At 41.1% G+C, this 26,455-nt stretch overlaps 1 protein-coding gene across 1 annotated transcript in view; it reads right to left on the reverse strand.

Moving 5' to 3' along the window:
* The window catches only part of cacna1db (calcium channel, voltage-dependent, L type, alpha 1D subunit, b), a 325,356-nt gene that overhangs the window by 186,013 nt on the left and 112,888 nt on the right, over positions 1 to 26,455 (reverse strand). Inside the window, exons 4-5 of the mRNA XM_051921058.1 lie at positions 9,194 to 9,333; positions 2,819 to 2,961 (exon numbers count right to left, since the gene is read on the reverse strand). Coding sequence (XP_051777018.1) covers positions 2,819 to 2,961; positions 9,194 to 9,333 — 283 coding nt within the window. The remainder of the gene's footprint in view (positions 1 to 2,818; positions 2,962 to 9,193; positions 9,334 to 26,455) is intronic.

The following is a 26,455-nucleotide window of genomic DNA, read 5'->3' on the forward strand; positions in this document are numbered from 1 at the left end:
AAGGAAGGTTGATATATTGTGCGTGCAAGAGACTAAATGGAAGAGGAGTAAGGCCAGGTGGATTCAAATTGTTCTATCATGGCGTGGATGGGAGGAGAAATGGGGTAGGGGTTATTCTGAAGGAACAGTATGTCAAGAGTGTTTTGGAGGTGAAGAGAGTGTCAGACATAGTAATGATTATGAAGCTGGAAACTGCAGGTGTGATGATTAATGTTGGTGCATATGCCCCGCAAATTGGGTGTGTGATGGATGTGTAAAGATTTTTGGAGTGAGTTGGATGAAGTGATGAACAGTGTACCCAAGGGACAGAAAGTGATAATTGGAGTGGATTTCAATGGACATGTTGGTGAAGGGAACAGAAAAGACGAGGAGGTGATGGGTAGGTATGTTGTCAAAGAGAGGAATGAAGAAGGTCAGATGATAGTGGATTTTGCCAATAGGATGGACATGGCTGTGGTGAATATGTATTTTAAGAAGAGGGAGGAACATGCACACAGGTAGATTACATCCTATGTAGAAGAGTCAATCTGAAGGAGATTGAAGACTGCAAAGTGGTGGCAGGGGAAAGTATAGTTAGACATCATAGGATGGTGGTCTGTAGGATGATGTTGGAGATTAAGAAGAGGAAAAGAGTGAGGGCAGAGCCAAGGATTACATGGTGGAAGTTGAAAAAGGAAGACTGCAAGGTAGAGTTTAGAGAGGAGGTAAGACAGGCACTGGGTGACAGTGAAGAGTTACCAGACAGTTTGGCAACTACAGCAGATGTAGTAATGGTGACAGCAAGAAGGGTGCTTGGTGTGACATCTGGACAGAGAAAGGAGGAAAATGAAACCTGGTGGTGGAATGGGGAAGTACAGGAGAATATACAGAGGAAGAGGATGGTGAAGAAGTGGGATAGAGAGAGATGCAGAAAGTACACAAGTACAAGGAGATAAGGCGCAAGGTGAAGAGAGAGGTGGCGAAGGCTCAAGAAAAGGCATATAATGAGTTGTATGAGAGGTTGGACACTAAGGAGGGAGAAAAGGACCTGTACTGATTGGCTAGACAGAGGGACCACGCTGGGAAAGATGTGCAGCAGGTTTGGGTGATGAAGGATAAAGATGGAAACGTACTCACAAGCGAGGAGAGTGTGAGCAGATGGAAAGAGCACTTTGAGAGGCTGATGAATGAAGAGAACAAGAGAGAGAGAAGGTTGGATGATGTGGAGATAGTGAATCAGGAAGTGCAACGGATTAACAAGGAGGAAGTAAGAACAGCTATGAAGAGGATAAAAAATGGAAAGGCCGTTGGTTCCTGTGGAAGCATGGAGGTGTTTGGGAGAGATGGCAGCATGAAGTTATGGGGAAAAAGTAGTGGAAGCTAGTTTAAAAGGTGAGGTGATGATTAGTGAGCAGTAATATGGTTTCATGCCAAGAAAGAGCACCACAGATGCAATGTTTGCTCTGAGGATGTTGATGGAGAAGTATAGAGAAGGCCAGAAGGAGTTGTATTGCATCTTTGTGGACCTGGAGAAGGCATATGACAGGGTGCCTCGAGAAGAGCTGTAGTATTGTATGAGGAGAAGTACGTAAGAGTTGTACAGGATATGTACGAGGGAAGTGTGACAGTGGTGAGGTCTGCGGTAGGAGTGACGGATGCATTCAGTGTGGAGGTGGGATTACATCAGGGATCGGCTCTGATCCCTTTCTTATTTGCAATGATGATGGAGAGGTTGACAGACGAGATTAGACAGGAGTCCCCGTGGACTATGATGTTTGCTGATGACATTGTGATCTGTAGGAGAGTAGGGAGCAGGTTGAGGAGACCCTGGAGAGGTGGAGGTATGCTCTGGAGAGGAATGAAGGTCAGTAGGAACAAGACAGAATACATGAGTGTGAATGAGAGGGAGGTCAGTGGAATGGTGAGGATGCAGGGAGTAGAGTTGGCGAAGGTGGATGAGTTTAAATACTTGGGATCAACAGTACAGAGTAATGGGGTTTATGTAAGTGAGGTGAAAAAAAGTGCAGGCTGGGTGGAGAAGAGTGTCAGGAGTAATTTGTGACAGACTAGTATCAGCAACAGTGAAAGGGAAGGTCTACAGGACAGTAGTGATACCAGCTTTGTTATATGGATTTGAGAAGGTGGCAAAGCAGGAGACAGAGCTGGAGGTGGCAGAGTTAAAGATGCTAAGATTTGCATTGAGTGAGATGAGGATGGATAGGATTAGAAATGAGTACATTAGAAGGTCTGCTCAAGTTGGACGGTTGGGAGAAAAAGTCAGAGAAGCGAAATTGCGTTGGTTTGGACATGTGCAGAGGAGAGATGCGGAGTATATTGGGAGAAGGATGTTAAGGATAGATCTGCCAGGTAAGAGGAAAAGAGGAAGGCCTTTAATTTAATATTGTTTTTTTTGTATCAGTATGCTGCTGCTGGAGTATGTGAATTTCCCCTTGGGATTAATAAAGTATCTATCTATCTATCTATCTATCTATCTATCTATCTATCTATCTATCTATCTATCTATCTATCTATCTATCTATCTATCTATCTATCTATCTATCTATCTATCTATCTATCTATCTAAGAGGAGGTTTATGAATGTGGTGAGAGAGGACGTGCAGGTTATGGGTGTGACAGAGGAAGATGCAGAGGACAGAAAGATATGGAAAAAGATGATCCACTGTGGCAAACCCTAATGGGTGCAACCGAAAGAAGAAGAAGAATAAATACCTCTATGTATCCTTCTACCCTAAAATGTATCTGTCCTTTTTTCATTGCATTTACTTCAGTCCTCATCCCTAAATTCAGCCACTTGTTAGCCCCATGAAAGCAGACTTACTGGGCACTCCTGATACCAGCCGGAGAGGACGTAGCACTCTGAAAGCTCGAAGGGCTTTGACATCGAAGCCCCCTGGTTTGCCCCCGGAGTGGCCCCCTCCATCTCCTTCTTTGGTAAGTTGTTCCAGAACAACACTAAATAACCTGAAAACATAAGAAAAATCCTGATGTCCGTTACCATACATAACCCAAAACAAAGTCCATCCATCACTTACCGTTCCCCGCTGAATACACTGGTGAGGGAGGCCTCTCCCATAAACAAAGATGAATATCCTTTCTTTTTTAAATGGGAGACCTGCAGGGTGTTGCCAGTGAGTGACTACATAACAAAAAGGATAGTCGAAACAAAAACAAGAGCTCCGTGAAGGAAAGGACATCACACGGGACTGACTGAAACCATTCAGTCACTGAAATCAGTGCTCAAAAATCACTGCCCCACACTACCACAGGTTGAAAGGAAACAAGACATCCACAGGAAATAGGGGGCCAGTGTGAGCACTGACTTGAAATCTTACAATGCAGATCTCTGCTCAGCCACCAGCTCATCGTGTTGTCACTGGGTTCCTTCCAGATCTTTATTCCTAGTGGCTCGCGACTTTGCTTCTTGCCACAGTGTCCCCCTGTTTTGTCCCACTACCTATGCTGCTACTTTAAGAGTTTGTTCAAACCTTGACTCTGTTTCAAACTGCCAATCTGTGCAAGTATTGCCGTGGTCAGAATGTCAGAATTCCTCCTCAAGTTCATCCCCAAGTCAGATGCCATTTCTGTTCCAGACTCTCACCATTTCAATAACAACCTGTTTTACTTTTTCCTTATAACATCCAGTTTTGTTGCACCTAGTGATCCCATGACTTTAAGAGGTCCATCACATTTCCTTCTGGGTCAGCCCATGGCTTCTGTTCTATGATAGTGAGTCCCCTCATAGTGCTGGCAATGATCTTGAGTTTATCCCAGTTCACTCCCCGATTCCCATTATGTTCCTGAGTTCATTGCATTACTGTGGCAGTCTTAGAAGGTCAAGTGTGGAGTTATTAATGGGGTGACAGAGCAGGGTTGGTGCCACTCTCTTTTAACCAGGCCTGCTTTCTGCAAGCGGTTACTGCCAGCACAGCCCCCCCCACCCACAACCCCCCACCTCTGGACATTTGGTTTTCATCACAATCATTCCTGCTATTGAAGATTGCCTCTTCAGGGGTCCTCTGGGCATTTTGGGGTCTGCAGCTCCAGGCACTGGAGTGACCCAGCTATGCAGTGGACTGTGTGCATATTAAGCGAGAGGCCGGCTGACTCATATCATCTGCGCCTTGGCTAATCTAATCTTACTGGGAAACAGAGAAACGAAAACAGAAAGGCTGTGTTTCTAGGCCACATAGCTTTACGCCAAACTTCATTTATTCTTCCACTTCCCTTCCTGTCACTTAAGATCTACATTTCTCTGCTTTCTGTACAAAGATCACTAAATCAGGTGTGCCAAGTGGGAGAATCGTGGGGGGCAAAGCAACGTGCTTTAAGTAACTTTTTAAAGGGGCAGGTGCTCCAATTGCCTAAAACGGGCTTTTGCAGTGCACCAACCTGTGAAGCACAAAACCTTCTTTTTTAGCAACATGTCAAGAGATGCATCAATTAAATCCAGATGAAACACAGGCTTTGAAATGCTAAAAATAATAATGTATGCACCTTGAGTAATGTCACATTTTTATTTTTACTGTCTCATATTGTATGTGATTTTTTTTTTAGATCAAAGGAAAGGCACCGAGTAATCTTAGTGATGTAGAGCTGCTGAGCAATTTATAAATGCATTTGCATATCTCAACGTGTCCATATTTGAAGGCTCATAATGTTGCTGTCAAAATAAATGCTAACAGTAATATACTGTGGTGCCACAGTGGTGTGGTGGTTAGTGCTGCTAACACTCAAGATTCCTAAATCTGAATCCCATGTAAAACCATTGCCTGTGTAGGGTTTTGCATTTTCTTCGCCTTTCTGGGTGGGCACTTCTCCAAGTACATCAATGTTTCTTTCCCATTGTGGCAGACAGCCGAGTCCCATGCCTGGCAGGGACGCCCCTTCTGCATCTGTTCCGTGGGAGCAACCATGGGCAGCTCAATACCTCCCCCGGGACGCTTGGTGGCAGCCTCCCTGGCGGGCAGTGATCCCCCAACCTCTCGCATGGCTCCATGAGAGATGGAGTCCTCCACAGCCTGGTTGGGGGCTCGGATGGCTGCTAGGGAGAGCTGCATGGAGTCAGCAGCCCAGCTGGACGTATCTTCAGCCCCACCCGGAAGGGCAATTAGGACCAGGTGGTCAAGCACCTGGAACGCTTCCGGGTGGGATATAAAAAGGGCCAACCACTACCACTTGAGGAGCCAGAGTTGGAAGGAAGGAGACGAAGCTTGAGGAGGACTGGTGGTAAAAGGGAGAAACTGTTGTGTTGTAGAAGTGCTTTGTGGACTCTGTATTGCCTGTGGGTCACTGGGAAGACGTGCGCCCACGGGTGAAGAAAAATAAAACTTGTATAGTTTCATACGTGCCTCTGTGTCTATCTATATCGGGTCGGGCACCTATATAGCGCCTTTGTTACACCATCCTAAAGACCATTAGTTGACCTTCTGACTATAAACTGGCCACATGAAGATGTGTGCGTGAATGTACCTACCTATGATGCTTTTCTCTTTTTCAATGGTGCTTTTATCCAAATCAAATTACAAACAAGAGCATAACGATAAATATTTCCACAATTGGAGCACTAACATGTGAAGTGACTAAAGTCCATTTCACAGCTTGATTTCACCCTGGGTTAGAGCTCACACTTTTAACCTATTGTCAGGGTGATAAAGATGCACTGCACAGAGACCAGATTGGAGCATAAACAAGAAAAATGTGTGTAGGATCTGAAATGGACATTTCTTAACAGTCATGGCTGATCGTGTGGCCCATTGGCTAAGGTGCTGAACAACAAATTGTGAGATCACCAATTAAGTGATTCACTATGGACCTCTGTTTGAATCACTTTACCAGGGCATCCAAGTGTAAAAAGTATTAATAAAAAACTATAATGGTGTTCACTATAAAAAGGATGTAAATAAAATAAATTCAACGTAACTAAAGTGCCTATAAAAAGCTTGCACCCCCTTGGAAGTTTTCACATTTTTTTTGTTATACAACATCGATTCTCAGATTTAATTTAGCTTTTCTCCCCATAGAAAGACTCTTAAAAGACAAAGTAACAACAGATCTCTGCAAAGTCGTCCAAATTAATTACAAATATAAAACACAAAACAACTGATTGCTTAAGTATTCACTCCCTTTAATATGACATGCCCAAGTCAGCAGTGCTGGAACCATTCATTTTAGAAGTCCCACAGTTACTTCAATGGAGATCACCTGTGTGGCGTTTCAGTTCACTGTCGTATCTCATTGTATCTGGAAGGGTCAACGTGTGATGAGTCAGTATCATGGCTAACCTGCACAATGAAGACCACACTCCAAGCAGCTTTGTGAAAAAGTGATTGAAAAGCCCAAGGCATGGTGGAAACAAGAAAATAATATAAAACACTAAATAGCCAGATCATGATGAAATGAAAAGTGTATGGCACAGCTGACTACAGTGATTGTGCAAGACGAAGACAGATGAGGGAGGCAACCAAGAGACCTATGGGAACTGTAAAGAAGCTGCACTGGTTGAGACTGGAGAGACCATGTAGGCAATAACTGTTGCCTAGGTCCTTTACCAGTCATAGCTTTATGGGAAAGTGGAAAAGAGAGAGCCAACATTAATAGAACGCACAACACAACCAGTAGGATTGGTATGGCTGCACTCGGGTCCTAATCTGGGATCCTAAGGTGGTTTGTCATGTGGTGGTTGCGGTAACGTTTCTCTCTCTCTCTCTCGGCTCTTCATCCACGAGTCCCATGCAACCTAACAGAGCTTGAGCTGCTTGGCAAAGAAGAATGGGGGAGAAAATGTGCATAGCTGACAGAGAAAAACCTGTGCGCACAAAATCAAGGCTGAAGGAACATCTAATAAATACTGATTTAAAGGGAGAGAATGCTTATGCAACTAAATATTTTGTGTTTTACATTTGTAACAGTAACACTTTAGTTTAGGTAGTGCAAAAATACATCTATTACTCGTGTACTGTTATGGAGCAAGATCTAATTCTGATTTTTATGATATTTGTAAAGCATGAGTAAAGTGGTTAAATAACTGTTCAATGTGACCTAGCAAAATTATTTCACTCTGGCAGTGAGAAGGAGCTTAAGTGAGACATATCTTTCTTGATATTGCATACTTCAATACAAGGTCAGCAAATCCTCCATATTTATGAGTAATTTAACCTTGGTATCAAAGGCTGTCAATATAAACTGCACAGAGATGAGCCACTTATTTGCTGATGTTTTATAAGTTTAATTATCACCCAAAGAAGCATTCGTTAAGGTCTTGCATTTTTTTCAGTACCTAAACTTAAGTGTTTCTTTTGTAACAAATTTAGACTACTTTGCAGAAATCTGCTTTCACTTTAACATTAAAGAGCCTTTTTCATTTGATCAACGTTGAAAAAGCCAAATTAAATCCACTGTGATTCAATGTTGTATAACAATGAAATGGGAAAGCATTCAAGAGATGAATACTTTTTAGCACTTTAACTCCATGTGACCCTAGTAATTATTTTCTCATTCATTTTTACTCACAGCACAGCTATATATAGGAAAGGCATGGTAATGGGGTCAAAATTTCTATGTTGTTTCAGGTATCCCTGAATACGATTTTGACCACTTTCAGAATGATGTCTGTATGTCAGGATCTGAAACTACAGACACAATAATTTTAAAAACTAATCTCTAAATCAGAATAACACTGAATGAAAAATATAAAATGTAAGGAGCCTATTGATTTTTTTTAAGCAAAATGGGTCACTTTTAGATTTAGCTTTGCAGAAGTAATGGTTTTGCATTTTTTGCACACAATTTTACTGTCTACAGCAGAATCAGGCAATGAGTATCTTTATTTCAACAAGATAAAATACATTCATTTCATTATATAATAAAATATTGGCCTTCGATATTTGACTGATAAAATCCACACATAAAGCATTGTGAGCAACTGTAATCTAAAGAATGGCCGATTATGGAAGGTAACATGCGTCTTGTGATCTTCCCAGTATGAGCCACATGCCCAAGGTAAGTTCACTCCACCCAAGATGGGGGTGATTCCATCCCATATGGAGTGCAAGAAGTTTAACTGAGGAGCATGCAGTGAGTCAGTAAGGGGACTGAACTGAGTGCTTAGAGGTTTGCACTTCAGCATTTTAACCTAGTAACCTGTCACTGGATAAAATAAAATTACAAAATAAAGTGAATAATAAATGGGATGAAAATTTTGAAGTGAAATGTTTTCACATGGCGTGTCACACTGATAGTCATTTACGTTACTGTCTCAAAGATCCAAATTGAATTTAAATCCCATGTCTGGCCACGGTCTATATGGAGTTTGCACGTCCTCCCCTTATCTGAGTTGGATTTCCTTCGACTACTTCAGTTTTCTTTTCATATCCCCAAAGATGTGCAAGTTAAAGTTGAACCCCGGAAGCACTTCTTTAGGCAATGAGTTGTGGGACTCTGGAGCAAACTATCGAGACATGAAGATGAAACAGAAACCTTGACAAGAATCTGGATGAGATATTGGGGCAGCTTAGCTATTAGCTAAACAAATGGGCGTGATGGACTGAATGCTCTCCCATTTGTCAAATGTCTTATGTTTTTATGTTGGGTTCATTTGCAGCTGTGTATTGGCCCCATGTGAGTGGGTATTGTGATAGATTGGCAACCCATCAAGGTCTGTTTCTACCTTGTAATGATTTGAACTGATTTGTGAATTTTATGCTTATATAACATAATGTATTGTTAGTACAGCCCCGTTATTATGAACCCCGGCTTCAAATGATACTCCAAAATATATCTGCACATCGTTTCTAAATCCATCTGCAGACTTCTGGTCCGTGAATGTTTTATTTTTGACCCTGATTAGTTCCTCCAAGGGTCACTCTGGGTCAGTTCCAGTTTTAAACTAGTATGTCACCCTGATCTGTAACATACTAATGAAACATTGAGGTGAATGAAATTGTAAAAAAATAAAATATGTTAAAACATGGGTCAGAAACACTCAGCAAACTAGGGCTCATAGTGAAAGGGTTTTGGTTTGAAAACCTTTACCCAGTGGTCCATCGAGCCTGTTCACAAGGACATATCACATGATCAGGACATTACTGAGAGCTACAGACAAGATTGGCCCGTCCTGGTGTGGACTGATTATATACAGTCGTTTAGCTGAAACCATACAGCTTCCCCCACACTGAGAAGTAAAAAGCATACTCACCCTACCACTACAATGACAAAGTCCAGCATATTCCAGCCGTTCCTCACATAAGCATTCTGGTGCATGACTAATCCATAGGCGATAATCTTCAAAAAAGTCTCAATTGTAAAAATGATTAGGAAGGCATATTCTACTGTTTCCTGAAAAAGAAAGACATACACAGTAGCAGCGACTCACACAGCAGATTCTTTATTTCACTGCTTTCCATGCCCCCAAGTTAAATTACAAGGTATTTATGTAGATAGACTACAACAGTAAAGCCAGGAGAGGATTACCTTCGGGTTCAAGAGGTGTAGGCCATTTTCATCCCTGCAGTTCCCTAGCAATTTAATGAGTCTCGCTCACTTGACAGAGCATTTGTTTTTTGGATTATCATTAAAGATGAGTGGCATGGTGACACTTACCACTCCAAGATCTCACACTTTTAGTTTGGAAGTTGCAGGATTCTCTGCGTGTTGCAGCAGCCTTCTTCAGATATTCCAATATTTAATTATGGCACTCAATTGGTCTGGTATTAAAAAATGAGTGTGTTTGTTTTTATGAGTATCCCTTATAGTAGGCTGGCACCCCATCCAGAGTTGGTTCTAGCCTTACAAATGTAATGACAGAGCAGGTTTTTGAAATGAAGGAATGAATCCTATAAACTGCTTGTTGTACACCAGAAAGACATCCTTTGCATGTTGTGTCCACCTTTTTAAAATGGTCTGACATACTTAGAGACACACCCCGTGATATTAATCACCTTTGCTAATTGGCATAATGGCTCTGTCCTTTGTGACTGTGTTCCCTAATTCCAAACTCTGAAAATCATCTGCTCTAAACGTAAGCCTCTGCAGATGCTGCCAACACTTCAGAAGCGATTAGAGAGACTCAATGGGAGTGCCACACAAACTGCATTTGTGGTTTAGGAGGGCTTTATATAAAGCTTCTAATCAGAGTAACATCGGAAGTAAACGATAGTGTTTCTGTCCCTCAGCTGGGAAGCGTAACTCAATCCCCACCCCACCCCCAAGCTATACAAACAGAAGATTATTTCACTCATCACAGCCAATGACGCAGGATGATACGGACCATTTGGAGGCTGGTCACAGCTTGAAAAGAAACACCATAAAAAAGGAAACGCCGACAGAAAGAAACAACCCTAGGATTTACAAGATGGTGCTAAAAACCTGTAATGACGTAACTCTGAAGACCAGTCCTACTGGACTGAGTCCAGGTTACAGATCTCGGTCTGCCCCAAATTATCACAGCAGCCTCTCCAAATGAACTTGTGCCAAACAATGAAGTTTATCTTAATCCCTTTCATCCTAGCAATTGTAATCCAACTCTGTTGACCCCAACCAGATTCTCAATCAACCCCAATTATGAAAGGAGGTTTGCCCTAGCAGATTAAACATCTTTCTTAAGTGTTTGCTGGCCTGCATCTTTAGTAAACCACAAAGTCCATCTTCTAGTTCTTCTGAATTTGAGCCTGCTCATGTGTCTATTTACCCTTCATTTTATGGAGTATATCAACTAATAGTCAACAAACCATCTAATACACCTCTTCTACTGGACATGACTTGTCTTAAATCTAACCTACTTTCTTTAAACCCAAAGTCATTTCTTTTGGACTTAACCTAACTGATCAATCTCTCCAGTCTTTGTTCTCTGGGTGCACCTCACGATTAATGTAATCCAGCTCTTTGTTGTCAGTCTATCCTATCTAATGTATATGAATTAGCCCATGGGTTCTGCAAAGGGTGTTCGCTCCAAGGATGGACATAAGTGAGGGGAAATGGACTGTGGAGTAATTGTTCCACTTATGATAATGGAAACAAATCAACCACAACAACAATATAAATCAATCATGAGACAAATAATAATGTTTTGTAAAGAATCTTTAAGAATACATATCCACAATTAGACCCTGCCAGGAAACCCCTGATAAAAGTTGTCAGAGATAAACACAGCACTTAGCTGAGGTGCTCTCTGTGCTCTGTCAACTGTCAACTCCACAAGCTATCGGAGCATACAGAAGTTTGGATTATTGAAGGTTATGAAGGGCTGTAATAAAAGCTGAACACGTTAGTAGCTGTGATGCTCCAGTCCTTAATACTAGTGTGCATTAACACTTTGGTTCGAGGCAAAATAGTATCTTAAAGTTACAATCAGTGTTTAACCATGAGATCCAGCTAGAAATCTTTGGGAATAAAGGACTTGATCAGTGTTTCTCCTAGCACAGACTGATAAAATGTAATAGTTTAAACAAAAGTAAAAAATCAATAATAAAAACAAAAAAGCAAGTGCCTTTACCTGTACTCAATAAATTTAGAACTGTGTGACAGCATTACATTCTTCAATGCACCATTCAATATATATATGTGACATGAAATTTTAAGTATGGACTCTACCAGTGCTTCCCAAACTCGGTCCTGGGGACCCACTGTGGCTGTAGGTTTTTGTTCCAACCAGCTTCTGTTTTTAATTGAACTCCTGGGCTAATTAAGTGAACTGTTATTTCCCAAGTTCTGTGTTTTGGGAACAATATAGAAATTAGAAAACTAAGTTTGGTAAAAAAAAAAAAAACTATGTGTGATTATATATTAAAATGTACCATGCAGTTATATGGGAATAATGTTTTTTTTTTTTTAAACAATATTTTCATCTTGATTTTCATTGTACTTTTTCATGTGTTATAATTGTTTAATTAATCCATTATTTTCTAATTGTGGGTCTCACGCTAAAGTAGTTGCAGCCTTTGATTATTCAGTGTTGTCTGCTCTGCTCGTTTTTAATTGTCGTTAATAAGATTCAACGAAAGGGGAAAACTGCACAGAGAAAGGCCAAATATAATGAAATCAATAAAAGAGAATTAAGCATTTAAATGTATAGCAAAAGTAGAAATCTTTTTAAATGTCTTATAAATGTAAAAATTATGCTGCTGTGCTTTTCTGAATGTAGAATAAGAGAAAAAAAATACCAGCTAATTAAATGAGATGAGTGCTATCAGGTGTTGTCATGGATTAGGAATCTGGTTGGAACAAAAACCTGCCGCCACAGTGGGACTCCAGGACCAAGTTTGGGAAGCACTGGACTATACTAATAAACATGTGACACAAAATCAGTGTTTGCAGATTTGTAATTAGTAATGAAGTGCGCTTATTTGCTTGTCCTACTAAATGTGTGTCTCTGTAGTTTTGCAATTCTGTTAACGCAGTACACATTATTAAAAGGGAGATGTGCCTTGCCCTTCAAACCTTTAAAAATTAAATAAATTGTATTTTGGTATTAGCAGTTCATGTCACTGCCAGTGTTGGAAAACCAAGTAGCCATTTTGTTTGAGTTCTGCCTCGATGTTTCTTTGCTACAACTGTTGTTACGGCTGACAGTCCTCCCACATTCTACAGCCCTATATGTGTAACTGTTGATGTTTGTGATGGCCCCCAATGACCTAGAGCTGTATATACAGTTTAGAAAATGGACAGATGTGCTCATTACAATCGGAGAATGAATTCAAAGTCTCCAGAACTGTGTAGAAAACTATTAAAAGCAATTACCGTATTTTTCGCTCCATAAAACACTTTTTTTTTTCCTCCAAAATTTGGGTGGAAATGTCTGTGCATCTTGTGGAGCGAATATTGTGTCACAGACCGTGGTGTGTATTACCTGACAAAAGTCGACATCCAGGGGTAGAGGGTGACAATCAGCTGGTAATGGCGACAAAACTCACCATTACTTTACAGGCATTCCCTCTCTGCTTAGAAGAATGTTAGACTAATTGACTCTGCATCTAATCCTTGCATGTGCGTGAGTTACAAAATGTAAACAAATGTAAACAAAGGCAAGATGGCATCGACATCTCACAAGGGAGCGAAGCAAGTGCAGAAAACAAAATACTCAGCAGACAATGATTTGTGCATTATCGCTGAGTCGGACTCTGATTTTTCAGAATCTGATTTCGTTGAGAGTGATCAGAAGATCGAGCAAGAGAGTGAGGAACTGGCATCAGCTGATTGGACACCAGCTGATGCCGCCCCAGCTGAGCGCATTCGTGCAGCCGATGCACCTATGGCAAGGTTCGTATGTGACGAATACCCAGAAATTGATCCGTGGGAGCCAAACTGGCTACCGGACTTCACGAGTCAGCACCATGCTTGCTGTTGGACTCGACAGATTACCAGCAGCTTTATTATTACTTTACTATTTCAAGCTGTGCTTTCCTGAGGCCGCTTTTCAGCTACTGTCAGACGAGACAAACAGGTATGCAGAGAAATTTTTTGAATCACGAGCTGCACTTGCACCGCAATCTCACAACAAAAGACGAGATGAAGGGCTTTGTGGCATTACAAATAGAGATGGGACTAGACTGGCGATATAACTTCAGGGAGCATTGGTCCAAACGTGCTTTGTCCCCTGGTGGCTTTGGACAGGTTATGATAGGTAAGTGATTGTGAGCAACTGAGCTTCATAAATTCTGACACTACCGATGAGGAGTTCTTATGGTTTCCAGAAAACTAGAAGAGTGCTTGAACCTTAAAGTCACTCCTCAAAATTTTCTATTTTTTTACCTCATGAAATTTTTCTATAAAATTTCATTATAGACAACATTTCTTGTAAATATTCTGTCTGAGTTTGGGAACAGTTTGCCTTGTTCAGGACCATCTAAAACCTTGACAACAACATCTTGAAAACTTGTAACTCTTGATAATGCAACATATAACTGACCATGGCTGAATACTGGTTCTGGCAAATAAATGCCAACTTTTTCTAAGGTTTGCCCCTGAGCTTTATTAATTGTTATGGCAAAGGCTAATGTAACTGGAAATTGTCGCCTTCTTAAGGTAAAGGGAACAACTGATGTAATGTGTGGCATGCAGCTGATAATCGTGCCTGTGGCGTCTCTCCAGCAAGTACTGTGCAGTTCCACAGCAAGAATTTTAATCTGTGCTGGCGTGCAGCTGATTATTGTATGTGTGGCGTCTCCCCAGCAACGGATTTTATGTGCGCGAAAATAAATCTACTTTTAAAAGTCATCCTATTGTAATATCATGAAAATTCATATATTTAGGAAAACCCCTTCAACGACCGACACTTTACACTTTACCGGGCCAAGCTTCTTAATCGCAAAAGTGACATCCTCAGAGTGAACACTTGCACAACAACAAACACTAATCTCACCTCTTTGGGGAAGCTGGTCTCCACGTCTCAGTACCCGATTGGATTTTTCATGCCTTATGTTTTAGGTCTTACCTCATTTACCGAAATCTGATTGGATCGGCCGCGCGATATGTTATAGGTCCCGCCCTCTCTGTCTTGTGTGACGCGTCAGACGGCCTTTGAAGCATCGCACCGTACCCCGCGCATGCGCACTTCACCAGAAGACACATACACACGGACACCTGGATGCACACAGGGGTTTTATTAAAGAGGATATGTTGTTAATATAGTTTTGCTTTATAAATAAATACAACTATTCGCTAAACTAATCTACTGTATATCGTTTTTAAAGTAGCTGTTCTGTTATCAGTCTTTTCTCTTATCCACCACGGCCTCGGTCCCAAACCGTGATGGATAATCAAGGTTTTACTGTATTATATTCAAAATGACAAGTATGATTCCTGAAGTTCCCCTGCCTTAAACTGAAAGCAGTTCCAAGGATGTCTTCAGCTGTTTTTCGTTTCGAAATGTGAGCAATTTCTAAATGAAGTTTTACTAACTATTTTCTCACATATTATTGTTCAGTCTGAATTTCTCAGCACTATTGATACTGTAAAAAAGCTAGTGCCGTTAGTTTTCAAAATCATTTATATTGATTTGGGACAGCAAAATCGGTTCTTGTGACATCCCAAACCACTCCAGTGTGCACTAAAAAGCCAGAAATGTCAATTCACTTTGATTTTTTTGGTACTTTTCAATAGTTTCAATCAATTCTCCATTTTGCTGGTTTAAATTTACAAATTTAGCCCATCTCGGGTTTCTTGACACAGCCCATAGTATTTGTGAGTTTCGTCTTGGGTATGACGTTAACCTTTCATCCAACCCTGCAAGCAGGTCCTCCAACCTGCAGGGAAAACTTGGGAATTGGTGGAAGAATTGGTACTCCAGCCATCATAAAAAACTTCACACAGTCCCATTCCACCTTGACTAGTGTGGTGCTGAGGTGTCAACTCGGTCCTAATCTTGGATCCTGTGCGTTTGTCATGTGTTGGGTACTGCAATGCTCTGTATCAGCACAGGCTCCTAACCTCTCCTCCTCTTCCCTTCTTTGGAGGTCTGTAAAGTTTGATTTCAGCTAGCCCATAGGCCTAAATGCACGCTAAACAATTTCGCTGTTCTGTTACATTGGATATAATCCAGTCCTAAAATTTCAATTCAAACACTCAACTCCCTTCAATTTAGCCCTAGGTCATAATCTATCAGAGTTCATTATAGAGCCTTCCTGTCAGGATCTTCAGCTATTTATAATTGTATTGGTGTGCTCTGGATATCTGTTTCCTTGAAATTCAGTCTTTATTTATTTTGATACTCTTTTCATCCCATCATTGAGATGATATCCTACAATATTAGTTTTGTGTTGGTTTCTAAGTAAATCTTCTCATTGCTGGGACGCCGCTGCATATCAATCAGTGACATACAGTAGCTGATGTCATTTTATCTAAGGGCAGTTGCTTACAGATGTCCTTTAGATGAACATAAACTTGAAAATAAAGGATAGACTCTAACATCTCAATAAAGAAAACTATACTCGGATCTTTCAGGTTCCTAGATTTTCCCCATCAGACCATGATTCTTGTTTTATCCATAACTGAAAATTTGTCCATATCAGTCAAACCTACATGTAAAAGATTTTCATTCTATTTCAGCAAATTTACCCCTGGTAATCAAAAATCGCTGCCAGTTTTACAGGCTTTTATTGAAAGATGTTCTTGTTGATCACTTGAGCAGGTTAAATATCATTTAATGGAATTTTTCCATGATTTATTTCTATCTTATTTTTTTTCGTGCTTTCGTTTGTCACTGCCTTGACAACATCATGTCACATTTTCATGTTGCATTTCACATCTAAGGGCACATTTTCATTGCAGTGTGTCATTGCTCATTTATCATTTAATAACATATCAGACACGGCCTACCTATGAGCCAAGTGTTGCAGCATAGACTATCAGAACTTTACATATAATAATAAAGGAAAAACTCTCTACTTAAAACAGATATTCTTGGTCAGGACATCTGGTTTTCATTTTTTCCTCTCTTTACAAAGACTTCTATCAATCTTCTATCGCCCTATATTAGAAAGTTTGTCCAATCGTCCAACTAGGCCTGTTGAATGACGCTGAATTCAGTGTTGTGTTCTTATATCTTACCACCCATATAAACAAACATAATGAAACTACCAGTAGCACTTTGTTAACAGACATCTGCCTTACTGGACTTTATAGCCTTCAGTCTACTACCACATCTTCCTGCATACCAAAAACAATGAGCACTGCAGAAACTAATAAAAGATGAAGAGTAAGTAATATGATACACTTCTTTAGCACAGGGATAATCACGCAACATATACAGGACATAAGTGGGCATCTACAACATTCAGTGACCTGGTAGCAGCAGCACAAGGACATCTTCATTAAAACAAGTCTGTCTGTTCCCACGAAGACTAATGACAGATTTATTTTTCATTAAAAACCTACTGCCACTTCCCAAATCTGATCCCATGGGATTACTAACGAGACGCCATGATGCAGCTAAAAAAGACAGAGCATGACAGGCAATTTCATTAAAAATCCCTGCTTGCACACAATGACCGTCAGTGCCCAGCTTTAGGCTTTCAATATGTGCAAAGAGGGCAAGCTGAGTGGGTGCTGCTTCAAAACATGAAGACAGTAAGCGTAATCTAGCCTTGTAATGAATGTCATGCACTATGCTTTGCTCAGTCACCTACATGTGTCCTTCCTGATTGCCTGGTTAAACCTAATCTCCACTGTCAACCACAATGCATTGTTACCGGCGCTAGTTTGAAGCTGATGGATAATTTTTAATTTCCAAGTATTGTTTATGCATAACATGTATGACACCAGCCCATTTCACTAGGTTTCCAACTCTAAGAAATATTATGATAATAAAGTAGACCAGGCCTTGAAGGTCAAGGGGTCTTGGCCATTCAAAATGCTGTGGTGTTGCTCTGAGGTCACCTTAACTGACATCCCTGACATGCTGCTTTTAACACGCAGAGTTCCCAGAACAATGGTAAGTAACGCAAGTGGGTGGATGAATGTGTAGAAACAGATTAGGAGGACCAAGCACTACTGAAATCACCTTAGGCCTCTCATGCACTGCTTTTACTCTTAGCAAAGCAAATGAATTAATCTCTTCTACTTCTTCTTCACTTCACACTTTAGCTTTTTTGCTCCTCACCTGAACTTCTTATTGCATGTACGATAGTACACGTAAATTATTATGACGAGAAAGGGATCAGTAGATGGAAACACGTAGTCAGACAGGCTGGAGTTGGCACTCAAAAGACGAGAATCAAGTGGCAAGTTAAAGAAGATGATCAGAAAGAATAATCCAGAAAACCAAAGCAAAAGTTGAAGAAAACCAAAATGGACCTCACTATTTGTTCCTTTGATTTACCTACTGAAAACACTAGGAGTGTTTTGATTTTTAAACACCAAGGGATAGGTTTGGGGTAGATATTTATACACAGAAGTTGCTATGTCTTTGGAGTGAGACATGATCCCAGACACTGTTGCATACAACATAATGTTACATTATATAACTTTGAATAAAAATAACCCGAAGGAACCAAATGGAGGATAAAGAGTTCCTCAAAAAAACAATAAGATGAATTGAACAAATTCTGTATAAAACAAACTACAAAACAAAATGAAAAATATCCCATAACTATCTACAAAACTTCTACAAAGCCCTTTCTTCTCTTCTTTGTTCCTTAAAACACAGGTTCATCTTTTCTTTTTGCATCCTCTTGTCCAACACCTACTCTTTTTGATTTCCGCATGGGCTTCATTGTTTTCTCTCTCTCTCTCGTGTGCCTTTTGTCCAGACAGGATATCACCATTTTCTTCCTCACTTGCCTCTGAAATGCCATTATTTCTTTCCTTGTAATAGGGCGTCATCTTTTTGTCCCTTCAACAGCCTATAAACCTCTATGGATTCTTGTCGGTTTGCTAAACTTTTCCTTCAACATGCTGCTTGGCGAACACTCACCTTGCATCTTGCTTTCACTGGAATTTTAAAAATTCTCCTCGTCATTACATCCATCTCACTTTAAACCCCTTTCAAACCTCAAACCATTTCTTTTAATGTCATGTGAAGCTCCATTCTCCCTCTTGTTCAAGACATAGTCAGTGTCCTTCAAAACTCCATCATATCATCTTTCTTCTCAAATTCACCCAAATTCTTCATCCTCCTGACAACATCCTTCTTGTTCTTTAATCTTGCACATATTCACAAAACTTTTTCTTCCTCCTTTGTCCTCCTGTCTCTTATATGGCCAACACTCAGACACTTGGGGAATCAAAATGTTTTAACATTAGTGATCAGAATCGGAGAGAAAATGTACCCCTCCATTGGATCACTGAACAGAATTAAGGAGAACAGCTGGAGTGCCATATACTGGTGCTCATGAACGGGCCCAGCGGTATACAGAAGCATCTGTGATATGGCGGGTGAACAGTTTCTAACATGGAAGTGAACAACATCCAAGATGCCACCAGGTGGCTGACATCATAACGAAAAGCAGTAGCAGGAATGGCAGCCCTTCCATTACCAGTCCCCCCTTGCCACTTTTCTAGGAATTCCAATTCTAATTTGCAGAAACCCTCTGGCAGCTGCATGCTAACTGCTTGGCTGCCCCTTTGTCTGTGTGATCCTGTAAGCCTCTTAAAATGAAAACAGAAACCAGAGAGTGAAATTCAAGCCCAGGGTTGCGTGGCAGTGGGCTGAGCTATCTTCAGAAGAACTCCTGAATTCTGGGAGTGAACTTTGTGCACCTCCCTAATTAAATTCACTCTCTCACATCTTCAAAAATGCAAAAGCAGATGATGGGGGAGGGCTTTTTGTAAGTAGCCCCTGGACACCTGTCCTAATGTTTGCCTTGACAGTATGGTTAACTGAAGTAAACAATGGTTTGCAAAGGATGCAATTGAAAGCTTCAAATGAATGCAGTCTGTGGCAGGGTGGGAGCAGGTGTGAAGAGGGGCAGGTGCAGGGCCGGAGCTGAGAGGATTGGTTTGTGTTCTGATTGGGCCGTCGGATCACTTGAAGAATTCTGGGAGGACAGGTTTGAATTGTTTTTTTTTTTTTGCTTGCTCAGATTAGAACTTTTTCTGTCTAAGCTAAGGCTGGATAGCTGGACAATGATTTGAATGGAGATGTTGTTCTCAGCATTTTTGGAGACGAGTGTGCCAGCTGAGGATGGAAAGTCCCAAAACTGCCACCCCAGTACCATCCAGCAGCTCATTTTTCTTCAGGAATTACTGACCCACAGACTCTACCAAAAAGAGGCTGGCAGCAAACAAGCACAGACTTCCCTACAGAGGGCGCCAGCCAAAGCAGCCTGCTGCCCTACTGCATGTTTTACTCACGTCGCAGCGGAGCACTTAGCTCAGCGTGCATCTTTTCTCCTGCTTAAGTGAAAGGTTGACTGATGCTTGAAGCATCTTTTATTTTCTAGCAAAAGCTTCCAGCGAGAAAGCCAAGCATGATAATTAAACCCGCAGTTACAAATTACTGGCATTCTCCACACAGCTCCCGACACACTGGGAAAAATGCCGCCTTTCTAAGTGGCTGATCAATGGTAATGGTGAAATGCAATGATGTGCAGAGTTAAAAAAAAAAAAAGACGAGCTGAATAATTCAAGCCTTCCGCGGCCGAGCTGGGATAAGATTAGTGCGAAGGTTAAAAATAAAGATGCAGATGACTCCAATGTCAAGCCTCATCTCCTAAATGAGCCTGCAGGGAAGGGAAATTCAGAGAGCTGCAGATAATGGCATGGTTGGCATATCAGACACCAATATGTATAGCGCCTTTCTTTGGTCACCAACTAATGAAAATCACATTTTATTTGGGGTGATACATTAATAGAAAAGTAGTACTATGAGTGTGGCCAATTCAAAACAGGGCAGGGTTACCTAGGAAAAAAATTTGAGGAATGAGCACAGGGTGAGTCTATCTATGGAAAGATGCACCACGCTAATGACAGTAGAGGTCCTGCCCTGCTACTGAGCCCAAAGTGGCAAAAATACAAATTTATTCTAGAAACAGGTCATTGGGGAATAGCAGTAATACTATGAATCGTTGCAATTAATGGATGCGATTTTGCCAGAAGAGTCTGGATGACTGTTGTCAAAGTCCTACCTTAAAACTGTTCAAGTTTCCCATTAGGCAAAACACTGTCACTTAATGGTCAACGTGACTCTTTTGTCACCATTAATTAGATTTCTCCTTACGAATAAAATGGGAAAGAAGCCGAGAGTGTCTTTATGTCAAGTAGAAAGCACACTGCCCTTAAACCTATGGGACAATGATAATTCTTTTCAGTGCCTTCATTTGTATATGGGAGGTCTGCCATCCTCAATGTCCCAGCTAGCACTACTCATTGCTGTGGTGTCATACTCTGCTTGCTAGTTGTTTTATTTAGTGAAGTCAAGTGATGTTGGCTGCAGAGTCAAAAGCTGGGGAGCTGTTTCTCTTACTTCACTGGGTAGAGGCAGGTACAGAAGTAATGTAGTGTACTAGTGGGATCTTCACCACGAGGAGACTGGTGGAATGGCAGAGTATTAACATGACATGATTTTTTTTTAATGTATCAAAGTTTAATGTTACCTTTGTGTTTAGTGTCAAGCTGCTAGTCTTCATTAACTTTACAAGCTTTTAAAAACCACTATGTAATTTATCCCAACTTCACTTACTACCACCACTACCATCTTCATCCCCAGCTTCACTCATTACAGCTCCTACAGTTTATTATTGTTTTTGTTATTTTACAATGATAATATTTCATATTTTTGGGGAATTTCTGTTAGGTTTGATTGTGATTTAACATTTATGTACTGTAAATGTTCTGAAGTTCCTGGTATTCTGTGGACGGAGCTCCAAGAGTTGGGTCACCCTGACCGTACTACTTCTACTACATCCTCCTTTTCACTTTATATGTCAGTTAGAAAAAACACAAGTGTCACAGTGAGCTCATAGTTTATAGTGTTTTTCTTAATTTTTCCCTGGTATACTAGAATTTCCTTGCCTGTTACTTTGGAATTGTGTACTGGGACTTGTTCATTTCTAAGTGCCTTTTTAGTCATATAAGTTTTATACTTTTTGTTAATTATCTGAGATTTTTCTCCATTTAGTTAATAAACTCTTAATTTATAAATATTATGGTTTGGGATTACCTTTGCAAGCCAGGGTTTTCACAGTTCCTCTCCCATGTAAGGCATTTCTTTCATTTCATGGGAATTGCTTGCGGTCTATGAACCTTTAACCAGCTCTTGTGATAGATTGAGGCCCTTGCCGTCCTCTTGAACCCTCTGACTCGACTCCAGACACCAGGTAAAAGTCCAAATATTACTTTTATTGGAACAATAATGTGCACAAAGCACCCTCCACTCCACAATACTCATAAATCAATAAACACACAATAATCAATCCTCCACACTCCAGACACTTTGCCACCCTTCCTCCCAGCTCAGCTCAATGTCTGGGCTTACCCATGAGTCCTTTATACCCCCTGACCCAGAAGTGTTTCTCCCTTCTGTCCTTGTGATCATGAACACTTCCGGGTCAGATAAAAAGCTCCTTTCTTCAACCCGGAAGCACGTCGTTTCCTCTTGTCACGTGATCATGACGCACCTCCGGGTTATAGGGCAAGTAAGAGTCCGGCAGTCTCCCCACAGCAACTCCTGGTGGTCCCCAAGGTATCCAGCAGGGCTGTGCATATAAACTACAAAGTCCATGAGGCCCTGCTGGAATTCGGGGAACGTCCACGCTGTTGGGAGAGCTCCATCTGGTGGCCTGGGGGTGAGGGCTGGAATATTTAACCGGCCACACACCACACTCTCCAGTTTTGGGATCTGTTTAGGTGGTATTTGGGGACTGGATATCTTGCGGTGAGTCTCCTCTGGGTAGCCCATTGAAATTCCCAGCTTGCTATGTGGGTTCTTTTTCCAGGCCTAATATCCTTTTTGTTATGTTCCTGTCTTTTAATCAGAGCAAATATTATGAACGAGACACTGCATATTCACACTGATTACACCCCTTGTGATAGCGTATTTCACCATCATACTCGGTTTCATTTACTACAATTTGTAGTGATGGTGCACTTCATATTCATCCACAACTTCAACTAATGGTCGAACATTTCACTTTCAGCCATTATCATTGCATCACATTTTCATCCCTGATTTCATTTACTACAGCCCTTAGTGATCGAACACTCCTTCATTATCACTAATATCACTCATTACAGCCCCAAGCAGTGGGACATTTTGATTTCGGCCCTTCTTTCTATGACCTATAGTAGTAGAGCACACCACCCTAATTCCTACCTTCATTATAATATGCCCTGGGTAGAGCAGCCACCTTCATACCTGACTTCACTGACTGCAGCCCTGTAATTTGTGACATTTGTCATCCACAAAATTTTGCCCAGAGTTCCTCAGGCTGAGGCAGTTGTACAGACTCGGTGTTCCCAGAAATGCAGTGTGCTCTTGAGCCAGAGAGCAGTGAGGCTACGCCAATACTCTTAACCTGCCTCTTCTCTCTCATTAGCCTCGGAAGTGGATTTTCTGCAGCACTGTAGCACGACATCTCAGATGATACAAATGAATAAAAGGCAAGGACATGCAGCAAGGGCTTCTTTGCACGCTGACTCTTCCACGCTGGCTGCATTTAAAGTTCAAATCATTTGCATCTCTGAGCAGGAGAAGTAAAAATAGGACATCACACATCAACCACAACCGCATTGTCCGCCGCAGGGCCAAGGGCGTCACTCTTGCCACTGATCAGCAGTGGTCTGCCAGCCCTCATGCACAGCTCCTGATGCACAGAACTCAAGCAATGGTCTCGGAAGGCAGCAAGATAGGTGGGACTCTCATTATTAAAGGAGGTCACGTATGGTACAACTGCAAATTAATATGAGGAGACAAAGCTGGGGGTGGTCAACACAAACACATGGCCCTCTCCCAGTTTAAGGCTTCATGTGTCATGCTGTGACAGCTGAGCTATCAGTAGCCCATTGTTATGGACAACATTTTGTGATAAGTGTAAGGAAACAGCACACATAAGACAAGGCTAGTAGCAGCATTTTTTTTATACTGTCTCTTCCTCTACTTGACCAGTGATCTCCTGTGTTATTCAATCAAATCAGGTGTTCGTGTTTCACCTCCAGGGAACCAAATGAGACCCAGCACAACACATCAAGCAATATTTAAAGGACAACCTAAGCCCATCACTGACTTGGTCAGTATTGACCAAAATGTCCTGTCTAAAATCTAAAATGAAAAACCTCAAAGATGCAGACACATTTACAGTAACCCACAAATTTTCTCTGCCTGCCTATTGGCAAGCACTAACAGGAAGACGAGGGTCCTAACAGCTCCCAAACTCCACATATAACAAAATGAGATAGGGGAGCTATACTGTGAAGAGTGTTATGTCTTGATTTAGTGCCATGAGGCATGAAGCAAATAATATGATGCAAGCGGATTGCTTTCCGGCATTCAGAATATTTAACTTTTAATTCAGAGCAGACTTTTGGTAGGAGAGTGAGTTCCACATGAAGTGTCAGGGACAATGCAGCTTCATGCAGTTCGCCGTAACTGAACGTAATTCATGCTGTCACTTCTACTGTAACAAGAGGTCAGGTCTGTAAGCCTGTAAAAGCCGCTCAACATGATCGCAAGTGACACCTACTCCCTGCCATCACATCACGTCTTCCTCAGGCAGCAAAGCCAACCAACATGGCCAGCTCTGAACTCACAAGCTAAAGTAAAAGCGTACCGCATAGTGGCACGTACAGTGATGGAAAGAGTGCTCTTGTGCTGTCGCCAAACAATTCTTGGGGTCCTTGGCAGACCTGGAGTTTTTGGAATTCAAGAGCCAGAAACCAAAATAAATGGACCATTCATTTGAAGTCCTAATTTTTAAAGAAGCGTAAAGCCATGTGTGGGTGTTGTAAGAGTATGTTTGCATGCATGCAGTCATTCTGATCGTCCCTACAAATCTTTAGTAACGAGAACCTTGATTTATTTGTACAAGCCAGCATTAAGCCCAGAGGCCCCGTGAATGTCTTCATTTCCAGCTATACAGCTGGATTTTCAGGACACAGACCACAGCACGAAAGGTTGTCACAGCACTATTCAGGAGTCACATCCTGGGATGAGTTCAGTGAAGCTCCGCTGAACAGTGGGAATGGATATCCATCTCCTCAGCATAGAGCAGCCCCTCTTAAATGTGATGTGTAGTCCTGGAAGATGGTGTGGGCACCATAAGGTATCTTTATGAGGGGTGCAAAAAGCAGAGTCTAAATATTTCTTTATCTGCGTGTGCCCGTTAGTCATCACAGCACAGTCTCTTTCAGAATGTACCTTGGAGGAAACTTGTATGAGGCTAAGCAGGCAGCTATACAACAATTTTCTGTTATTTTGTTAGTACTACAGTTACATTTTAACATAGTTTACAGACCTCTGCATTAATCTTCAATATGTACTGTATGTATGTATGTAATATTTTCTGTGCTCTGTTTTACTGGAGCAGGTGTTAGCCCCTCCATGACACTGAATTGGACTGAGTGGAATTGAGAATGTACACATGAATTTACACTGTACCCTGGCCAGGGTATATTTATATATTTGGTTGAGTTTAGAAAGAAAATATTCATCTCTTGTTAATGCTGACCCATTTGTCATTGCTGGCTGAAATTCAGTTGTCCCATCCATCATCTACACTACCTCTCTTATTAATTTCCCTGCTCTCATGAGTTGAGAATTTGTTCTTTGTGTGTATGATTGGATTTCACAATTGTGGAAACTGCTTGCTGGGTTGGAACCATAAATGTTATTTTTTTTTTCTTTGTGTGTAGTTTCATGAATAGATTTGTAAACCCATATTAATAAACTGGATGGCCTAATGAATCCTCTTTAATAAAATCCCTTTGTGCGTCCAGGTGTCCGTGTGTGTGTGTGGCTTCTGGTGAAGTGCGCATGCGAAGGGCTTCTGGTAAAGTGCGCATGCGCGGGGCACGATGCGATGCGCGATATTACTGTCAGAGAAAGTTAGAGGCGTTTTACGGAAGTACAAACCAGTATTACTGCGAGAGGAAATTAAAGGTACACAATACAGTGACGCATATTACAGCCACATACAAGCCAGTATTACTGTCAGAGGAGATTAAAGGCATATTACCGACGCGCACGCCTGCATTACCGCCAGAGAAAATTAAAGGTATATTACGGACGTACAAGCCAGCGGACGTACAAGACAATATTACTGTCACAGAAAATTAAAGATAAACAATACACGGCGGCAGCCCATGAAGAATGGTCAGCTCAGCAAGTAAACATGAACAAAAGAAAGGCTGAAAGAAAGAAAAACAGGACCAACAAAAAGAATGAGGTCAAAGTCCCTTGCCATTTAATATAGACTGTTCCTACTAATGTTTATGCACTACTGTTCTAGCGCCCGTTATTGTAACGGGCTAAATGACTAGTATCTAAATAATTGATATCACATGTAAGCTAGGCAAAACTACCGGGTTTTGTGTTTTTCCCTCTCCTGAACCCCTTGAGTTAATTGTAATATACATAAAAAATTTCATAAACATTCACTCTGCCATTCTGGAGGAAAAGTCTGATTTTTGTTGATTTTGGCCCTCCCATTACAATGTCTTTAAGACATTCTTAAAACTAGAGGTCTGCATGGTACAATTTTTTTCAGTCCAACTTCCGATTGTTCTTACCTAAGGTTCCATTCTACTCTCAACTGCATTTCCACTTCCCACTTTTAAAGGCACTTGAATTAGGCACATATCCTAAGTAGATTTTTAAAACTACTGAATCTATGAAAGCAAAAATTATCACACAGATGAGAGTAAATCTGTTTTTGTCTGTTTTTTGTTTTTCTCACAATGCATTAAGAGTTGATCTATTCCTAACCTTTTCAAAAAATAATAAATAGATAAATTAATAGATATAGGGTGACTAGCGGTCTGGCTGGTATTTATAAAATCCCCCACATTTTCCAGAATTTTGTCTTGATTGTTA

Source organism: Erpetoichthys calabaricus, chromosome 18, assembly GCF_900747795.2.
Source record: "Erpetoichthys calabaricus chromosome 18, fErpCal1.3, whole genome shotgun sequence".
Classification (NCBI taxonomy): domain Eukaryota; kingdom Metazoa; phylum Chordata; class Cladistia; order Polypteriformes; family Polypteridae; genus Erpetoichthys; species Erpetoichthys calabaricus.